The sequence below is a fragment of the Myxine glutinosa genome, chromosome 5 (genome assembly GCF_964187855.1).
Source record: "Myxine glutinosa chromosome 5, kmMyxGlut1.1, whole genome shotgun sequence".
Lineage (NCBI taxonomy): Eukaryota > Metazoa > Chordata > Myxini > Myxiniformes > Myxinidae > Myxine > Myxine glutinosa.
The window spans coordinates 74161853-74178516 of NC_136265.1; the positions used below are offsets into that span (position 1 = coordinate 74161853).

General features: G+C 46.0%; 1 protein-coding gene across 1 annotated transcript in view; it reads right to left on the reverse strand.

Annotated features, from left to right (window-relative positions):
- Nucleotides 1-11723: 11723 nt before the first annotated feature.
- Nucleotides 11724-16664, reverse strand: part of LOC137427425 (uncharacterized) — a 36112-nt gene continuing 31171 nt past the window's right edge. The window contains exon 5 of the mRNA XM_078778215.1: nucleotides 11724-15041. Within this exon, the coding sequence (XP_078634341.1) occupies nucleotides 13774-15041 (1268 nt within the window). The 3' untranslated portion in view covers nucleotides 11724-13773. The remainder of the gene's footprint in view (nucleotides 15042-16664) is intronic.

A 16664-nucleotide genomic window follows, 5' to 3' on the forward strand; every position in this document is an offset into this window, starting at 1 on the left:
CGATGTTTTTCAGGTGAAAGCAGGGTGTCTTTGTGATCTGTTTAGTGTATTTGTCGAAGGAGAGGGTTTGGTCAAAGATGACGCCAAGATTCCGGATGTGAGGGAGGTGGATACTGGGAAACCGTCGATGTTGAGGGCAAAGTTATGGGTGGATTTGGTGAGCGTTTTTGGGCCAATGATGATTATTTCAGATTTATCATAGTTAAGTTTGAGGAAGTTGATTTGAAGCCAGGATTTTATTTTAGTGATGCAGTTTGTCAGGATAGAGTGGGTGTCGGTGGAGACGGACTTGGTGGAGATGAAAAGCTGGATGTCATCGGCGAAGCAGTGGAATTGGAGACCATGACGGCGGATTAAGTGACCGAGGGGGACATGTAAAGGATGAAGAGGAGGGGGCCAAGAACTGAACCTTGGGGGACACCTTGGGGGAGGGGAGCAGTGGGGGATTTGCAGTTATTGATGGAGATGAACTGGCGTCTGTCAGAGAGGTATGATTTAATCCAAGAGAGGGCAGTGCCGGTAACGTTAAAGGTGGATTCAAGTCGGGTGAGGAGGATGGTGTGATCGATGGTGTCAAAGGCAGCGCTGAGGTCGAGGAGGACGAGAATGTTGAGGTTTCCAGCGTCAGAGGAGAGGAGAAGGTCGTTGGTGATTTTGAGGAGAGCAGTTTCAGTACTGTGGTTGGAGCGGAATCCGGATTGGAATGTTTCATACAGGTTATTGGCAGAGAGGTGATGTTTGAGTTGAGTGGCTACAGCACGTTCCAAAACTTTTGACAGAAAGGGTAGGTTGGAGATGGGTCTGAAGTTGTTTAGGGTGTCAGGGTTTAGACCAGGTTTTTTTAGAATGGGGGTAACAGCAGCAAATTTGAGGGAAGGTGGGACGATGCCTGTAGACAGGGAGGAGTTTATTGTTGCAATGATAAGTGGAGAGAGAGCAGGGAGGGAGGCCTTGACAAAGCTGGAGGGGATGGGGTCAAGAGTGCAGGTGGCAGTTTTCATTCCTATGAGTTCAGAGAGGTCAGTAGGGGAGATTGGGGAGAACCGAGACAGGGGATGGCAGGACAAGGGGGGGCAGGTGGTTGGAGGCGGAGCGGGTGCGGCGGTGGTCAAGCTGTTGTAGATGTTGTCAATTTTGCGTTGGAAGAAAGAGAGGAAGGAGATGCAGTTGTCTACTGTGAATGACTGGGTGGTGGTGTTCAGGGGGCGGAGGAGTTTGTTTATTGTCGAGAAGAGTGCTTTTGGGTTTCCGGAGCCAGAGTGTATAATTTGAGAGTAGTAGGCGGAGCGGGTGCGGGAGAGGGCATCTTTGTAGTATTGTAGGTGGTCCTTGTAGGCTTGGGAGTGAACTGTGAGACCTGTTTTATTGCGGAGTCTTTCAAGTTGGCGAGCACGAGTTTTCATCAGGCGGAGTTCACGGGTAAACCAGGGAGCAGAATGGGTGAAAGAAACTGTTTTGGTTTTTACAGGCGCAAGCTGGTCAAGGCAGGAGGAGAGAGTGTGGTTGTAGTAGTCAGTGAGGTCGGAAGGAGTGTAGAGGTCAACGAAGGGAGAAGTGGACATTTTTTCAGAGAGGGTGGATGAGAATGAGGTAGGTGAAAGAGCATTTAGCTTACGGAAGGTGATAGTGCGATAATGTCTTGGTGTTGGGGTGGGGATGTTGATGGTCATAGTGATAGCTAAGTGGTCAGAGAGGGTGAGGTCGGAGCCAGAGAGATGGTGCAAATTTAATCCAGTGGAGCAGACAAGGTCTAAAATGTGACCACGGATATGGGTAGGAAAGTCGACATGTTCAGTGAGGTTAAAGCAGGTGACTAAATCAGTGAAGTCAGTGGTTATTGTGGAGTCAGTGGAGTACATGTGGATATTGAAATCACCAAGGAGGAGGATTGAGGGGGAGAGGGAACATAGCTGGGTCAGAAAGTAGGAGAAGTCAGACAGGAATGATGGGTGTGGCTTGGGAGGGCGGTAGACGACAGCCATGACTGACTGCGTGCGACCAGAGAGTTTAAAAGCCAGGTGTTCAAATGATGAGGATGAGGCGATGCGGATGAGGCTGGTCCTGATGTCTTGACGGTGGATAACGGCAATTCCACCACCTCGGCCCCCCGAGCGTGGTTTATTGACGTAGGAATATCCATTGGGTGTGGTGAGGTTGAGTGAGAAGTAGTCCAGAGGTTGTTGCCAGGTTTCGGTGAGACAGAGAAAGTCCAGTTTGTTATCCAGGATGTATTCGTTCAGGATGAGGCATTTGTTGTTGAGGGACCGGGTGTTGAACAGGGTGATCTTTATGTTGTTTTGAACAGCAGGGATTAATTCAGGTGATTTAGCCAGGGTTCGTAGGCAGGAGGTGCGATTGTGTGCGTTGCTGTGACCAGGTGCGCTGGGACGAAGAGTGAGAGTGCGCTGAGCCGACCAAAGGACGGGGATGGAGTGACCTGATTGCAAGTATACAAACTTACGACCGGAGCCACGGTGAATGTACCTGGGTCGTCGGAGGAGTCCATTTGATTTGATGGCAGAGATGCATGGTGGGGTGGAGCGGGTATTGAGCAGAAGGAGTCTTGCGGCGGGGTACCGCAGAGCCATGTCAGGCAGGAGCGGAGAGACGAGACGAGGCCAAGGTTGAGGAGGTGAAACAATGGTCCCAACCCATGGGAGCGGGCCCGAGGAAACGAAGGAGCCAGGTAGGTGAAGCCAGGAGCAGAGCCGGGACCAAGCAGAGGGCAGGCAGGAGCAAAGAGACGATCACGAGGCCAAGGTTGATCACGGCAAAGCGGCAAATGCAGCGGCAATCGACCGCCGCCGCTACAAATCTAGATCACGGCGGGAAACCGCCACCAAACCGCTGCGATGGTCACAACCCACGAGAGCATGCCCGAGGAAACAGCGAGCAGGCGAAGGAGCCGGGCAGGCGAAGCAGGGAGCAGAGCCGGGGCTATGCAGAGGGCAGACTCAATGGCCAAAAAATCCGCACGACCACCAAAAAAGAAAGCAACTGACAGTGGCCCGGTCGAAGAAGCGGCAAGCATGTGACGCCTGCGTCCTCTTCATACCGGACTGGAAGCGGAAGGCCAAACTTGGCACAAACACAATACACGAGAAGAAACATATGTAGATTTTGTTTTGTAATCCGACCAAAGATGGCCGACCTACGGCCTTTATCTTCATACAGCAAAATTGCTAAAATCCACAGGGGACATAACATTTTGTCATTTTCTTCTTCTTTTTCTTGAGGCTGCTCATTGGATGTTTGGGCGTTTTTGCAGGTCCTGGACCACCAACATCCCAGGGAGGTGCTGCTGGAGGTGTGAATCCTTCATGGGTGCCCTCTCGCTGCGTGTACCCTTGGAAAGGTTTGTGGGAATATTTCAGCTCCCTGTCTTAGGAATGACAACAAGGACATTGCATGGCAGGGTTCCCATGAATTTCTTCCAGTGTTGAGTGTTTCTGTTCCAGAGGAACCTGAACACTTCTGTCCGGTCGTCTCGAACTCTTGAATCAAAATGTCTGGACTGTGGAATAATAAATGAACAGATTGAAGGATTCACAAATCAAATACAAGTGATAATTACTCAGAACTGGAGATGTCCACTGGAGATTGTATTTGAATGGCACACTCAGAACTGGAGATAATACAAATACAAGTCACAAGTGATACAAGTGATGCAGAAAGGGGTTTCAGGTAACAGAGCCTGACAAAGACAAGAGTGAGGACCCAAGTTCTGCCACAAAATAAAGATGGCAATTGTGATCACCTTCACTTCTGTCTTCTCAATTTGGCCTTGTGCCACCTGGTCTAGGTTAGCCGGCTGAATGTGGCTTGGAGTGCACCATTTGTCCAAGACTGCAATCCGGCACCTCTGTTAGACTTTGGGTATCGAGGCGTGGGCAGACTTCTCACCTTGATCCACAGCCTCACTACTTTCTGATGTCATGGTTGGGATTGCATGACCTTCTGGCTCTCGAAAAGCCTGTGGTTCCAAGCTCTTCTTGTGGGGCTGACTCTTCTTCTCCTCCGCCATCAGTGGTGCAGTTCCTTCAGTCTCTGATTTAGTTCCTTTGGGACAGTCATATAATTTAGGGTTTGTCTACCAACGTGGTATTTATCCCGGCAGTGTTTTCTAAATACCTGCTCACTTGTGTTTGCAAATTCATATTTGTACTTTTATCTAGCATATTCTCAGCCCCACATTAACATCCATTTTACTTTTTTTGGACAGGTTTTTTTCGGATATTGCTCATAGCGCAAAGTAGGATTAAGCAAATGGCCTACTCTGGCTGACTATCTGTAGACGTTGTGTTACATATTTATGTGAATGTATGTGAATTACCATTCAGGTCTTTGCTTATCCATGTTTAGTAGATTAAGGGTTGTTGTGGTTGGAGGGTCAGGAGCCCTTCTGAAAAGTGGCCGGAAACGGAAGTGACCGGAAACGGAAGAGGAAAAGACACGAGGAAGAAAGCGACGAGTAGTATTCTTCCTCGCCCCGCTCCGACGAAAAGGTGGGATCGACCTTGCGCTGCGTGGAAAAGCGGCGTTCCGCAGCCCGTCTGGCGAGAGGAATTACCGGGACGTGTACCTGCCCGGTGGAGACGTCAAGTTGACGTGGGGCCGTGCATCGACCCCGCGTCTGGCACTGTTCGCGGCACCGTCTAAACAGACGCGTGCGGGTCGCCCGTTGGGGCCTAACGCGCCTTGCAAGCGGCGTGGGGCTTTTGGCTTGCTCTACCGTACCCGCTTCGCGTGGCCACGAGGGGCTGCAGCCACGGTGCCGGGTACGATACCTGCCCGGTGGAAAAACGTCCACCCGGGGTTCGTTCAACCGCCCGAGTGCAGCGACGCCGACCAGTATCTTGGTCAGGAGGGGCCCAGAGACATTGTGAGGAGCAGAGACCAAAAGGGGGTCGTGAGTACCGAAGTGAACACACATATATAAGATGGCCATCTTAATCATATAGGGGATTGATTGTGGATTGGGAATTGTGGATGGTTGTTTGCTATTGATTGCTCGGGGAAAATCTCCGTGGTTGTATCATTGAAATTGTATGGTGTCATTACCATTGAAATATATCCTTGAACATCAGTTTTCTCTTGGGTGGAATTCATATGGATTGCGTGGCGAAAGCGCATATATAATACAACTTGCTGGCGAAGGTCCTCTCACGGTCCGGGGGTCACCGAGACCAGGTAGTCACCGAGGGGACCACGTAACAGAATTGGGGGCTCGTCCAAATTACGATTTGCGGATTCGCAATTGGGGCTACGTCCGGGATCTAAAATTGTATAAAATAATAAAATAATATTTTTATTAATTAAAATTTATTAATTAAGTATTAATTGGAAAATTTTTGGGGAAATTGGGGTAAAGTCTTGGGTGAAGGTTAACAGGTGTTAACGATAGTCACCATGGCGTTTGTGGCACAGAACTTTGCGGTAACACCGAGTGAGGCACAGTTCCGAGCGTTACTAAAGTCGGACCTCTTGAAATTGGCCAAACATTTTAACTTGGAGGTCCGAACTAATTTGAGGAAGGCAGAGTTGCAGGCCACGGTGATACAATCTATGGTGGGATTAGGAACATGGGACGAGTTAGCCTGGGAGTGGCTACCCGAAGAACCAGAAGATGTTGAGCTCCGGAAACTGGAGTTGCAATTACGGAGCCAGGAACGGATTAAAGAAGAAGAAAGGAAAGCAGAAAAGGAAAGAGCAGAAGAAGAAAGGAAAGCAGAAGAGAGGAGAGAAGAGAAACAAGCAGAGGAAAGGAGAGTGGAACGAGAACTCCAGGAAAGGATGAAAACAGAGGAAAGGAAAGCAGAAGCAGAGGAGAGGAGAGCTGCAAGGGAACTCGAAGCAGAGGAGAGAAAATCGGAAAGGGAATTAAAGGAACGTGACATGGAGCTTCAGCAAGAAATCAAATTCAAGGAGCTGGAGTTAATGAGAGAACGGGGAGAGGCACCACCCTTGCTGACGGGGTCGGCACCTAACCAGAAAACCTGGGATGTGGGCAGACATGTGAGGCTGGTTCCACCGTTCAGTGAAAAGGAAGTCGCGAAATTTTTTCCACACTTTGAGAAAGTGGCTCGACAATTAAACTGGCCGGAGGAGGCCTGGACCATACTCGTGCAAAGTGTGCTGGTGGGGAAAGCTCAAGAGATTTATTCGGCGCTACCAATGGACCAATGTGCAGATTATGAGGTACTGAAGAAGCACATCCTCAAAGCATATGAGTTGGTTCCGGAAGCTTACAGGCAAAAATTCAGGAATGCCAGGAAGAGGGAGAGTGAGACCCATGTGGAGTTTGCCAGAGTGAAAGAAAACATGTTTGATCGGTGGTGTGAGTCAAAAGGAGTCGGGAAAGACTTCGAAACATTGCGGGACTTGATCCTGGTGGAGGAATTCCAGCAGTGTGTCCACGAGGACATCAAAGTGTACCTGCAGGAAAAGAAAGTACCAAAGTTGTGGGACGCAGCCACCATGGCAGATGATTATGCCTTAACCCACCGAATAGGGGTCCACGAACCTAACTCCTCGCCTAGATCTCCGCAGGGGAGGTGGGGAACAGCAGGTGCGGAGAACGACCATACATGGCGGCGGCCTCGAGATGATTATGGGGACAACTATGATACCCCACCTGTTCGAAATCAGAGGGATGCGGGCCCAAGACAAACTTATAGTTCGGGGGGCCCGAGGCAGACCACGAGTTTTTCCTCCGGGCCTACTTGCGCTTTTTGCAAGAAACCTGGACACTTGATGTCCAGTTGTTACCGCATGAAAAGCGAAGACCCAGAGCGGAGTCCGACTACTACGACTCCAAACGCAATGGCCATTGTGAGAAATCGCCATCAAAAGGGTTACCAACCATTTATTTCAGAGGGGTTTGTGTCACGGGATGGAGCCTCGACTAACCGGAAACCGGTTAGGATATTGAGGGACACAGGGGCACATCAATCTTTAATGCTTGAAGGCATTTTGCCATGGTCCGAGGAGACGGCAACGGGGGATAGTGTTCGTTTACAGGGGATCGGGGGCGGTGTTAGTGCTCCCCTTCATGTCATCCATTTGGAGTCCGATTTGGTGTCAGGACCGGTCACCGTCGGTTTACAAGCCACGCTTCCTGTAGAGGGTGTATCTGTGGTTATCGGGAATGATTTGGCCGGGGGTCAAGTTTATGGTAACCTGAGGGTTGGTAAAGAGCCCAGCAGGGAAAATAACGCCACACCAGCTCGGGATGGCGACAAAAGTGCCAAGTTATTTGTAGGGGGACTGAACTTCAAAACAGAGGAAGAAGTTCTGACCTCTGTCTTCAACAGATATGGGCCGCTGGTGGAAGTGCGGTTGGTAAGAGACTGGGAAACGCAACAGTCAAGAGGGTTCGGCTTTGTCACGTTTGCCAGCACAAAAGACGCCAGAGAGGCAGAGAAGAATTGGAATGGCAAGGATTTGGAGGGTCGGACCATAACAGTAGGGAAGGCATTTCGTAGACGTCGAGAGGTCTACAGGAGAGGACAACTGGGCGGTAGTTTTGGTGGTGGCCGCAATCAATATTATTATGGAGGCTCCCTGAGTTACGGCCGCTCCCGAAGGAAGGATTGGCAAAGTAGTGGCCGAGAAGGAGACCGCTATTCATGGGACTACAGGGACAAGTGGTCCCACCCTAAGTATTAGGGAAGTTCTGAGAAGTTGAAGCACTGAATGCGGCGGAGCCGCCGAGCCAAGATTCCTACACGGATTAACCGTGAACGCCGTTCCTAAAGGCGTCCATGTAGTGAACTTTCATGCACGGACTAACCGTGAACTCCACGTTCCTCAAGGCGCCCATGTAGAGAACTTTCCTGCACGGACTAACCGTGAACTCCACGTTCCTAAAGGCATCCATGTAGTGAATACTCGGCTTGGCCTCCCGGAAAAAGTGCTATCGAGTGGCTTAACTTTGGATCTTTGATCAACCCCTTAACCTTCATTCACAAGAAACTGATGGTCAAAGTCAGAGGGTCATGAGATGGAGTTTGATTTGGCAGGGACAATGTCGTTGCTGGTGCTTAGTCCAGAGTGAGTAATCTGGAGGGGTTGTGGTGAAATTTTGGTTGCTTTATTTTTAAGTGATAACTGTGCCCGGGGGGAACTGATAATGTGGGGGGGTTGAGTTATCTGGTTTGTTTCTCCAAATTGGCCGGCAAAGAAAGTTTTCGCTGGGTTCAAACTTTCTTTCTTGAAGGGGGGGAGTGTTACATATTTATGTGAATGTATGTGAATTACCATTCAGGTCTTTGCTTATCCATGTTTAGTAGATTAAGGGTTGTTGTGGTTGGAGGGTCAGGAGCCCTTCTGAAAAGTGGCCGGAAACGGAAGTGACCGGAAACGGAAGAGGAAAAGACACGAGGAAGAAAGCGACGAGTAGTATTCTTCCTCGCCCCGCTCCGACGAAAAGGTGGGATCGACCTTGCGCTGCGTGGAAAAGCGGCGTTCCGCAGCCCGTCTGGCGAGAGGAATTACCGGGACGTGTACCTGCCCGGTGGAGACGTCAAGTTGACGTGGGGCCGTGCATCGACCCCGCGTCTGGCACTGTTCGCGGCACCGTCTAAACAGACGCGTGCGGGTCGCCCGTTGGGGCCTAACGCGCCTTGCAAGCGGCGTGGGGCTTTTGGCTTGCTCTACCGTACCCGCTTCGCGTGGCCACGAGGGGCTGCAGCCACGGTGCCGGGTACGATACCTGCCCGGTGGAAAAACGTCCACCCGGGGTTCGTTCAACCGCCCGAGTGCGGCGACGCCGACCAGTATCTTGGTCAGGAGGGGCCCAGAGACATTGTGAGGAGCAGAGACCAAAAGGGGGTCGTGAGTACCGAAGTGAACACACATATATAAGATGGCCATCTTAATCATATAGGGGATTGATTGTGGATTGGGAATTGTGGATGGTTGTTTGCTATTGATTGCTCGGGGAAAATCTCCGTGGTTGTATCATTGAAATTGTATGGTGTCATTACCATTGAAATATATCCTTGAACATCAGTTTTCTCTTGGGTGGAATTCATATGGATTGCGTGGCGAAAGCGCATATATAATACAACTTGCTGGCGAAGGTCCTCTCACGGTCCGGGGGTCACCGAGACCAGGTAGTCACCGAGGGGACCACGTAACAGTTGGTCTATTACCGAGGAATCTCTTAATTTCAATTGTATTTTACATTTTGAACACTGTAGAACACAAATCGAAACATGAATCGGAGTAAGAAATCTGCGGTTTTAGCAGGACCGTGGCTCTGGATTTGGTAAATGATCTGGAATCTTCTCCCCAGCGCACAGAGGATAAGGCAGTTGTTTTTAAGCCGAACAAAATTGTAAATCATTCCAAACAAGAAACCTACTGTTTTTAAGAGGCATCGTAAAGGACACAAACAACATGCATGAAGAGCAAGTTTAACGTGTTAAATCAGGTGGTGTAAAAAACGGTGCATCAACCGTGGTGAACTTCAGAAATTTTTATTTATTTATTCTGCAGCCTTTAAAACTTTTATTTCAATTGAATTATATACTTGAACCCTGTAGAACACAAATCGTGTTGTTGGCACTTCCATACAACTCCAGTTTCATCGTATTTTATAAGATACTGTTATGAATTTTGGAGTAGTGATATATAGATTCAGTTAGATCTTTTTTTTTTTTTGTATACAAGATCGAGGGTCACATTCTGTATAGGTAGTGTGCTCTGATTATCGTGATAGGAAACCCCACATGTAAAAACTTCTGTTTAGGTCGTTTGTTCGTGTAAGTGTATCTCCGTGGCCATACAAGGATGACCCTTGTGCTAATTATCGTAGGGATTATGTTAATTCCCCAGCTCGTAAAACGTTGTGATCATCCCGTTGTTCCTTATGGCACTTCACGTAGACACAAGTGAGAATGGCCCGAGTACACTAATTAAATATCCCTCTCCCCACCCCAATAAAACCACCCAACAAGTCAGTTTGACATCACCGGCTCCATCACCAATTTGTATGGCAACATTGAGCAAGCAGGCAAAAGACATGCCCAGAGGGGCAGCAATTGGACGAGACACCACCAATAGGAAGACACGAGGCAGGACAAAGCCCGCCGATTGGTAGAGGGAGGAGCGAGGAGAAGCGACACGCTGATTGGCCATGGACCGATGGCATGACAGGAGAAACGACGCAGCCATTGGTGGAGCGCTGGGCAGGTGCTGTTGGCCTGCACTGAGTGGAGGAGGAGCACGTTGACGTCAGAGCCGGGATTATCTATCTATAATTCCAGTAATCTCTGTGTGTGTGTGTGTCTGTGTGTGTGTCTGTGTGTGTGTCTGTGTGTTTGTTTGTCTGTGACCGCTGTTTCTCAACAACCACGGGTCCGATATACTTGAAACTTGCCAGGTATATTGCTGGGGACCTGAGGATGTGCCTTTTCAAGGTTTCATATTAATCGGAGAAGTAGTTACCGAGCTATGGCGATTTAGCCGTTCGCCGTTCGCTTTGGCTTTGCGAATGGACCAAACCATTTCATGTAAATAGAGGGGGGGGGGGGGGGGTTCTACCGTACTCGCAAGCCGTTCGCTTTGGCTTTGCGAATGGACCAAACCATTTCATGTAAATAGAGGGGGGGGGGGGTTCTGTGGTCGTTACTGCCACGTGGTTTCAAAGTTTTTTTTTGTTGTTGTTGTTTGCACGCATGTTTTTTTGCACCCACGTACGGGCACGCCCTAGTAAAAACAATTGTAGACCGATATTTTTGCTTTTGCTCTGGCTCTGGTGCCTGCCTGCAAGTATGTGCTGACGATTCTCCCCCCGATCTTCACGTTCTGGACCTCGGTGTGGGCGACTTTGTGCCGAGACCTTGCTGGGGATTGTGAGGAGGCCGAGTTGCGAACCAGGAGCTGGAGGCGAGGAGGTGCGCGGCAACTCCTGGGGGCGAGTCTCAGAGTTCGATGTCCCTCCGGCGGGAACTTGCCACAAGACGGCGTCGGCACCGCGCTCGACGGCGCCACAAACGTGAGGTGAGAAGTCAAGACGTTGTCTCATAGGCTCCTCCACCGCTTAGGGATGTTCAGCGTGGCCTCCAGCCCACCAAAGAAAAGAGCTGCAGTCGACCCTCTCTCCGCTCGCTCTCCTCCACAGCGCACAAGCTCCACGACGCCAACCGAACAAAATGGCGAGTCTTCTTCGAGCAAAAAGATTGTGCGCACTCCTCTTCTTCACTCCTCAGAGCCAATCGTGAAGCTCCTTCAAAATCACCTCATGCTCTGCCTACGTCCACAGTCCAATCACGTCCCCCAGGGCGTGGCCTGATGGCTCTTTCTCAACCTTCCCCCCTTCACCCCCCCCCCCCAAATCTCCACCTCCCGTAGGCAGGCCTTTTTCTTCTTAGGTCCATGTGGGTGGGGCTATGTCTGACCGGCTGCAGCTTGGCTTTCTGCTAGCGTGGTAATTGTAATTTAACGGTGGCTTCCAAGGCCACCGTGGCAGCAAAACGCAAAGGGAAAATTACAGAGGGTAAGCATGCACTGGGCAAAACTAACCTTAATTCCTACACTAATTAGCACTGCTTCACCCTTCTCCCCACCCCCACCCACCCTGTGTGAAGTACAATTAAACAACCTTAAGCTACAGTTTCCTACTTACTGTACATCGAGATTTCTCCTACGCGTCACACGGTCCAGGCTATTAATTATACAGTGCTACCTTTCCTATGGGAATCTTTCACCTACCCCCCATAAACATAGCAATACTTTGTAATCGAGGATGGTCTTGTTTTGTGTGGAGTAACTCTTCTTTTTAACCTCTTCTGTTCATCTGGAGCTTTGTATGTCCTGGTTTCACAAACAGGCGGCACCTCTTTAACCTTTTGCTTGGTATGGTGCAATGTGTGACAGTAAGGTTGACATCTTCTTTCGTGGAGAAGTTGCAGTCTTTATTCTTATCGGCACACATTCTAGATGCTCAGCCTCCAATTGTCGCTCATTTAAAGTAATATTTCTTCGTAAAGTTTTCAAAATCTGTGAGGTTATTTTTTAATGCTCATTTTCAACAATCGTTTTTTTCATGCTTGCAAGATTTTTGTGAGACCAGCATATGAAGATATTTTCAGGTACATTCGTGGATCACTTTGTATACCTTGTTGTGCCTTTGAGTACACCCGTTCTGACAAGGTGTTTTTTACATCCCGAGGGAAGCTGATTGTGCTTTCTGTTTCTATCTTGCAGAACTTACACTTATCAGATGGAATCAATCTTGCTATCTTCTTGAAGCCAGTGATATAGTGGCAATGATCTTCTGTATTTATGATTCGTTATCTGTTCCAGTTAAATTAACCTCTTCTTAGTGACTCCGATGAAGTTTTTCCTCTACCCACAATCAGTTTCGATCTTTTTTTTGAATCTTCCTGCTCTTTTGTCCTTCTCCCATTTGTCAGAGTATATCTGCTGATATTTATTTTTGTAGTTTTCCTTTTTCTTCTTTGCGATCATTGGGGCTGTATTTGTTTATTTTTCGTTTCCATGCGTAGTATCCTGCACTTCCACCTATTTTTGGAAGTTTGTTGTTAAATGGATACAGGATACCTTTTCTGATTTGTTATTTTCTTACTCATGTGCAAATTTCATTCCATATTCTGTTGAGCTTTTCACATACTCCGCTAGTCCGACACACGCTATTCTGTGCACTTCGTTAAGCTCCATCAGACCACCTCCTCCTTCTAGTCTCGGCAAGTAAAACCTCGGAATGCATTGGTTTTTTGAAGAATATCTTATGAATAATTTCCTTGTTAAATGCAAAATCAAAGATGCTTCAAGTATATTGGTCGGTTGAGTTTGTTATTCTGTCTTTCTGTTTGTCTGTCTGTCTGTCTGTCTATCGCCTATAGGTCACAATTTAAAACCAATCTTCACAAAACTTCACCAGATGGTAGAGTTGGCCATGAGAAACAAGCCTATTGATTTTGAGGTCAAAGGTCATATTTCTAAAATTGCAATCTTTCATATGATTGACTTGAAAATTGATCAGCATTTGCATATTGAGTCACTAAATAGGGAAACCAACTATTTTGGAGGTCAAAAGGTCAAAGGTCAAAGTTCCAAAATCAATTTTCATCTGAAAAATCATCAATTTTCATCCAATCCATTTGAAAATTAAAGAGCACTTGCACAATGCCTCACTGAATTGGGAAACCAGCTATTTTTAAAGTCAAAAGGTCAAAGGTCAACTCAAGGTGAAACTTCTAAAATCATCAGTTTTCATCAGAAAAGTCATCAATTTTAATCAGATTTACCCGAGCTTTGATTAAGATCGGCAATTTTAATCTTAATGAAATGGACAATTTGATGTATCCATGGCAACTTTTTTATTTTGGGGAGCAGTGGATTTTGTAAGAATCATGGTCTACATGATGTTATTTTGTTTTGGTGTCTAAGTTGTTGAACTCCGATTGTGGCCACTAGATAATTGCACAGATATACTGGAATACGATATATTTGGTACGACAAGTTGGTTTTAGCTTTGATTTTGTTCATTGGAGAAAGGGATGACTTCAGAATGTCTTATTCTGCATACTACGTCTTTACTGATTATTTTACGCATTTTTTGCGTTTTACCAGGGGACTTTCTTCTATTCCGACATATTTGTAGGATGCTTCATTTTCTAGATCATGTATTGTTGTACTTTCATCTCTCATGTGTCTTCTTTGATGTTCGTACAAATTTGAAGAATGAGCAAAGGCCTTGTTGCATAAAGAACATTTGAACGGTTTCTCTCCCGTGTGTACTCTTCAATGAATGTTTAACTCTGAGATACAAGTGTAAGCCTTGCTGCACACAGAACACTTGTGTGGCTTCTCTCCTGTGTGTATTCTGACATGATTTTTTAAATGTGATGATTGAACAAAGGCTTTAGGACATATAAGGCACTTGAATGGCTTCTCTCCTGTGTGTATTCTGAGATGATTTTTTAAATGTGATGCTTTAAGAAAGACTTTAGGACATATAGAGCACTTGTATGGCTTCTCTCCTGTGTGAATTCTGAGATGATTTTTTAAATTCGTTGAATCAGCAAAGGCTGCAGGACACAAATAACACTTGCAGGGCTTCTCTCCTGTGTGTATTCTGAGATGATTTTTCAAATGTGATGCTCGAAGAAAGGCTTTCGGGCACATAGAACACTTGTTCGTCTTCTCTCCTGTGTGAATTCTGAGATGATTTTTTAAATTCGTCGAATCAGCAAAGGCTGCAGGACACAAATAGCACTTGCAGGGCTTCTCACCTGTGTGTATTTTGTGATGATTCCTGAAATGTGTTGATTGAATAAACGTTTTGAAACACAAAGAACACTGGTAAGGCTTCTCTCCTGCATGCGTTAGTTGATGATCCCTTAAATGTGATGAGCGTGAAAACTCTTTGCTACATACAGAGCACTTGTAAGGCTTCTCTCCTGTGTGTATTTTTTGATGATTCTTTAAATGTGATGATTGAGCAAAGGTTTTGGGACACAAAGAACAATAGAAAGGCTTATCTCCCGTGTGTGTTCTTTCATGAATCTTTAAATGTGATGATTGAGCAAAGGCTTTGGGACACAATGAACATTTGTTAGGCTTTTCTCCTGCGTGTGTTTTTTGATGCATCTTTAAATATGATGATCGAGCAAAGGCTTTTGGACACAAAGAGCACTTTTCAGTCTTCTCACGTTGGTTGTTATCTCCATTTGCGGGTTTCAACTCACCTGTGTGTGTTCTTTGATGAATGTGTAAATCTGATGAGTGTGCAAACTCCTTGCTGCAAATAAAACACTTGAATGGCTTCTCGCCCTTGTGGATTGTTTGATGTCGTTTTAAAGATGACAACCTTGTAAATGATTTGTCACACACAGAACACTTGCATGGTTTCCGACTTCTTTGAATATTCTTGAAGGTCTCTGGACAATATTTACAAGACACGCTGCTAAATGTTCCTGGATTAACTGTCTGTATCATGTGACGATTGAAAATTTGTTTGTTGAACAACTGGGAATAGTTTGAACAAGAATCCAGTTTCATTTGTTTCTCTGTAAAGACAAATTTCAAACATTAAATTTCAAACATTATTATAACTGTTTAGCTATGCAAAAGGTGATTGGAACACTGCGGAATGACGTCACAGGATTTTGAAATGGTGATGACCGACTTGTCCTACTTGATGAGAAAATCTTGAACATGTGTATTTTAAATGGAACACGTATCCCAGTAGTAGGAAAATGTTGTTTCTGGACCACCCTCATTTCCCCATTCACTTACATGTAAATTTTCCTCTCACCCTCACTTTTCTTCATTTCCCCTTAACACCTCTATTCCTGCCACCCATTGGTCCTATGGACCTTTTACTCTTACTATCAATGATCATTGTTGTCTAGTAGACCACTCAAACAATGATCCTACAAATCTTTGTTTATGTGTAGGAAATAATTTAATTCTCTTACCACTCCCATCACCATCTAATATATTAACAAAGATGTTTGAGTTTGGTTCCTTATCAAGATATTTTAACTGAGCTAAGATAAAATGGTAAACCTCCCTCAATGTTCTTGTTTGAAATCCCCCAGTGCACCCACTTTTTGCTAAGCCCCGCCCCAGTTTTTGTTAAGCTCCGCCCACTTTTTTCTAAGCCCGCCCACTTTTTACTAAACTCCACCCACTTTTTGTTAAACCCCGCCCACTTTTGCTAAACCCCACCCACTTTGTTAAGTCCCACCCACTTTATAAACTCTCCAGCATTGTATCATTTTCAGTTAAGACATTACATCATTTCCAGTTAAGACATGCCCAGGTTTGCCCAGGGAATTTCCACAGGAAATGACACACACCCAGCCCTTCTTATAAAAGGCACCGACCACACAGGCTTTTTAAAACACGCTTTCTGCTTCTCTTGAGAATGGACTACTGTGCCGAAATGGAATGGGATAACTTTGCTATTCCTTGGAGTCCTACTACCTGCGTAGAGCTCAACCTTCAGATTGATGAACTGGACTCAAACCTCTTATCAATGGAGGTAAGTTTGTTTATTTATTTATTTATTTATTTAATTGTTTAATTTTAAAATGTTAAATTTTTTTTTAGATAAGACTCGTGTAAGAGTTAGCAAAGTTTCTTTTAATATTCACAGAGCTTGATTTATATAAATAATAATATTGTATTAAATTAATACATTGTTATTTTCTCTCACAGGAAATTGTATTTGAGATACAAAATGAAAATACTGCTTTTAATACAACTTGGGATGAAGTTATTGATTTGTTTGAAGACATTTTAAACAACCATAACCCTCAGAACGAGTTCTACCTTGATGACCCAGCCAAAGAGTTGTACCTTGGAGACTCACTAAATTTGGGAAAAACATATTATGAGTTCTGCCTAGATGGTTTCAATACCTACCTTAGAGACTCACTAAATTTGGGGAAAACATATTATGAGGTCTGCCTCGATGGCTCTAACTGTGGAGCCTACCTTGGAGACTCACTAAATTTGAGAAAAACATATTATGAGGTCTGCCTAGATGGTTTTACTACCTACCTTGGAGACTCACTAAATTTAATAAAATCACAAAAAGAGTTTTACCTTGAAGACTTTAAAAACTGGTTTCATTTTGGAGACTCTACCTGTGTGGAGCTCAACCTTCATCTTGATAAACTCGA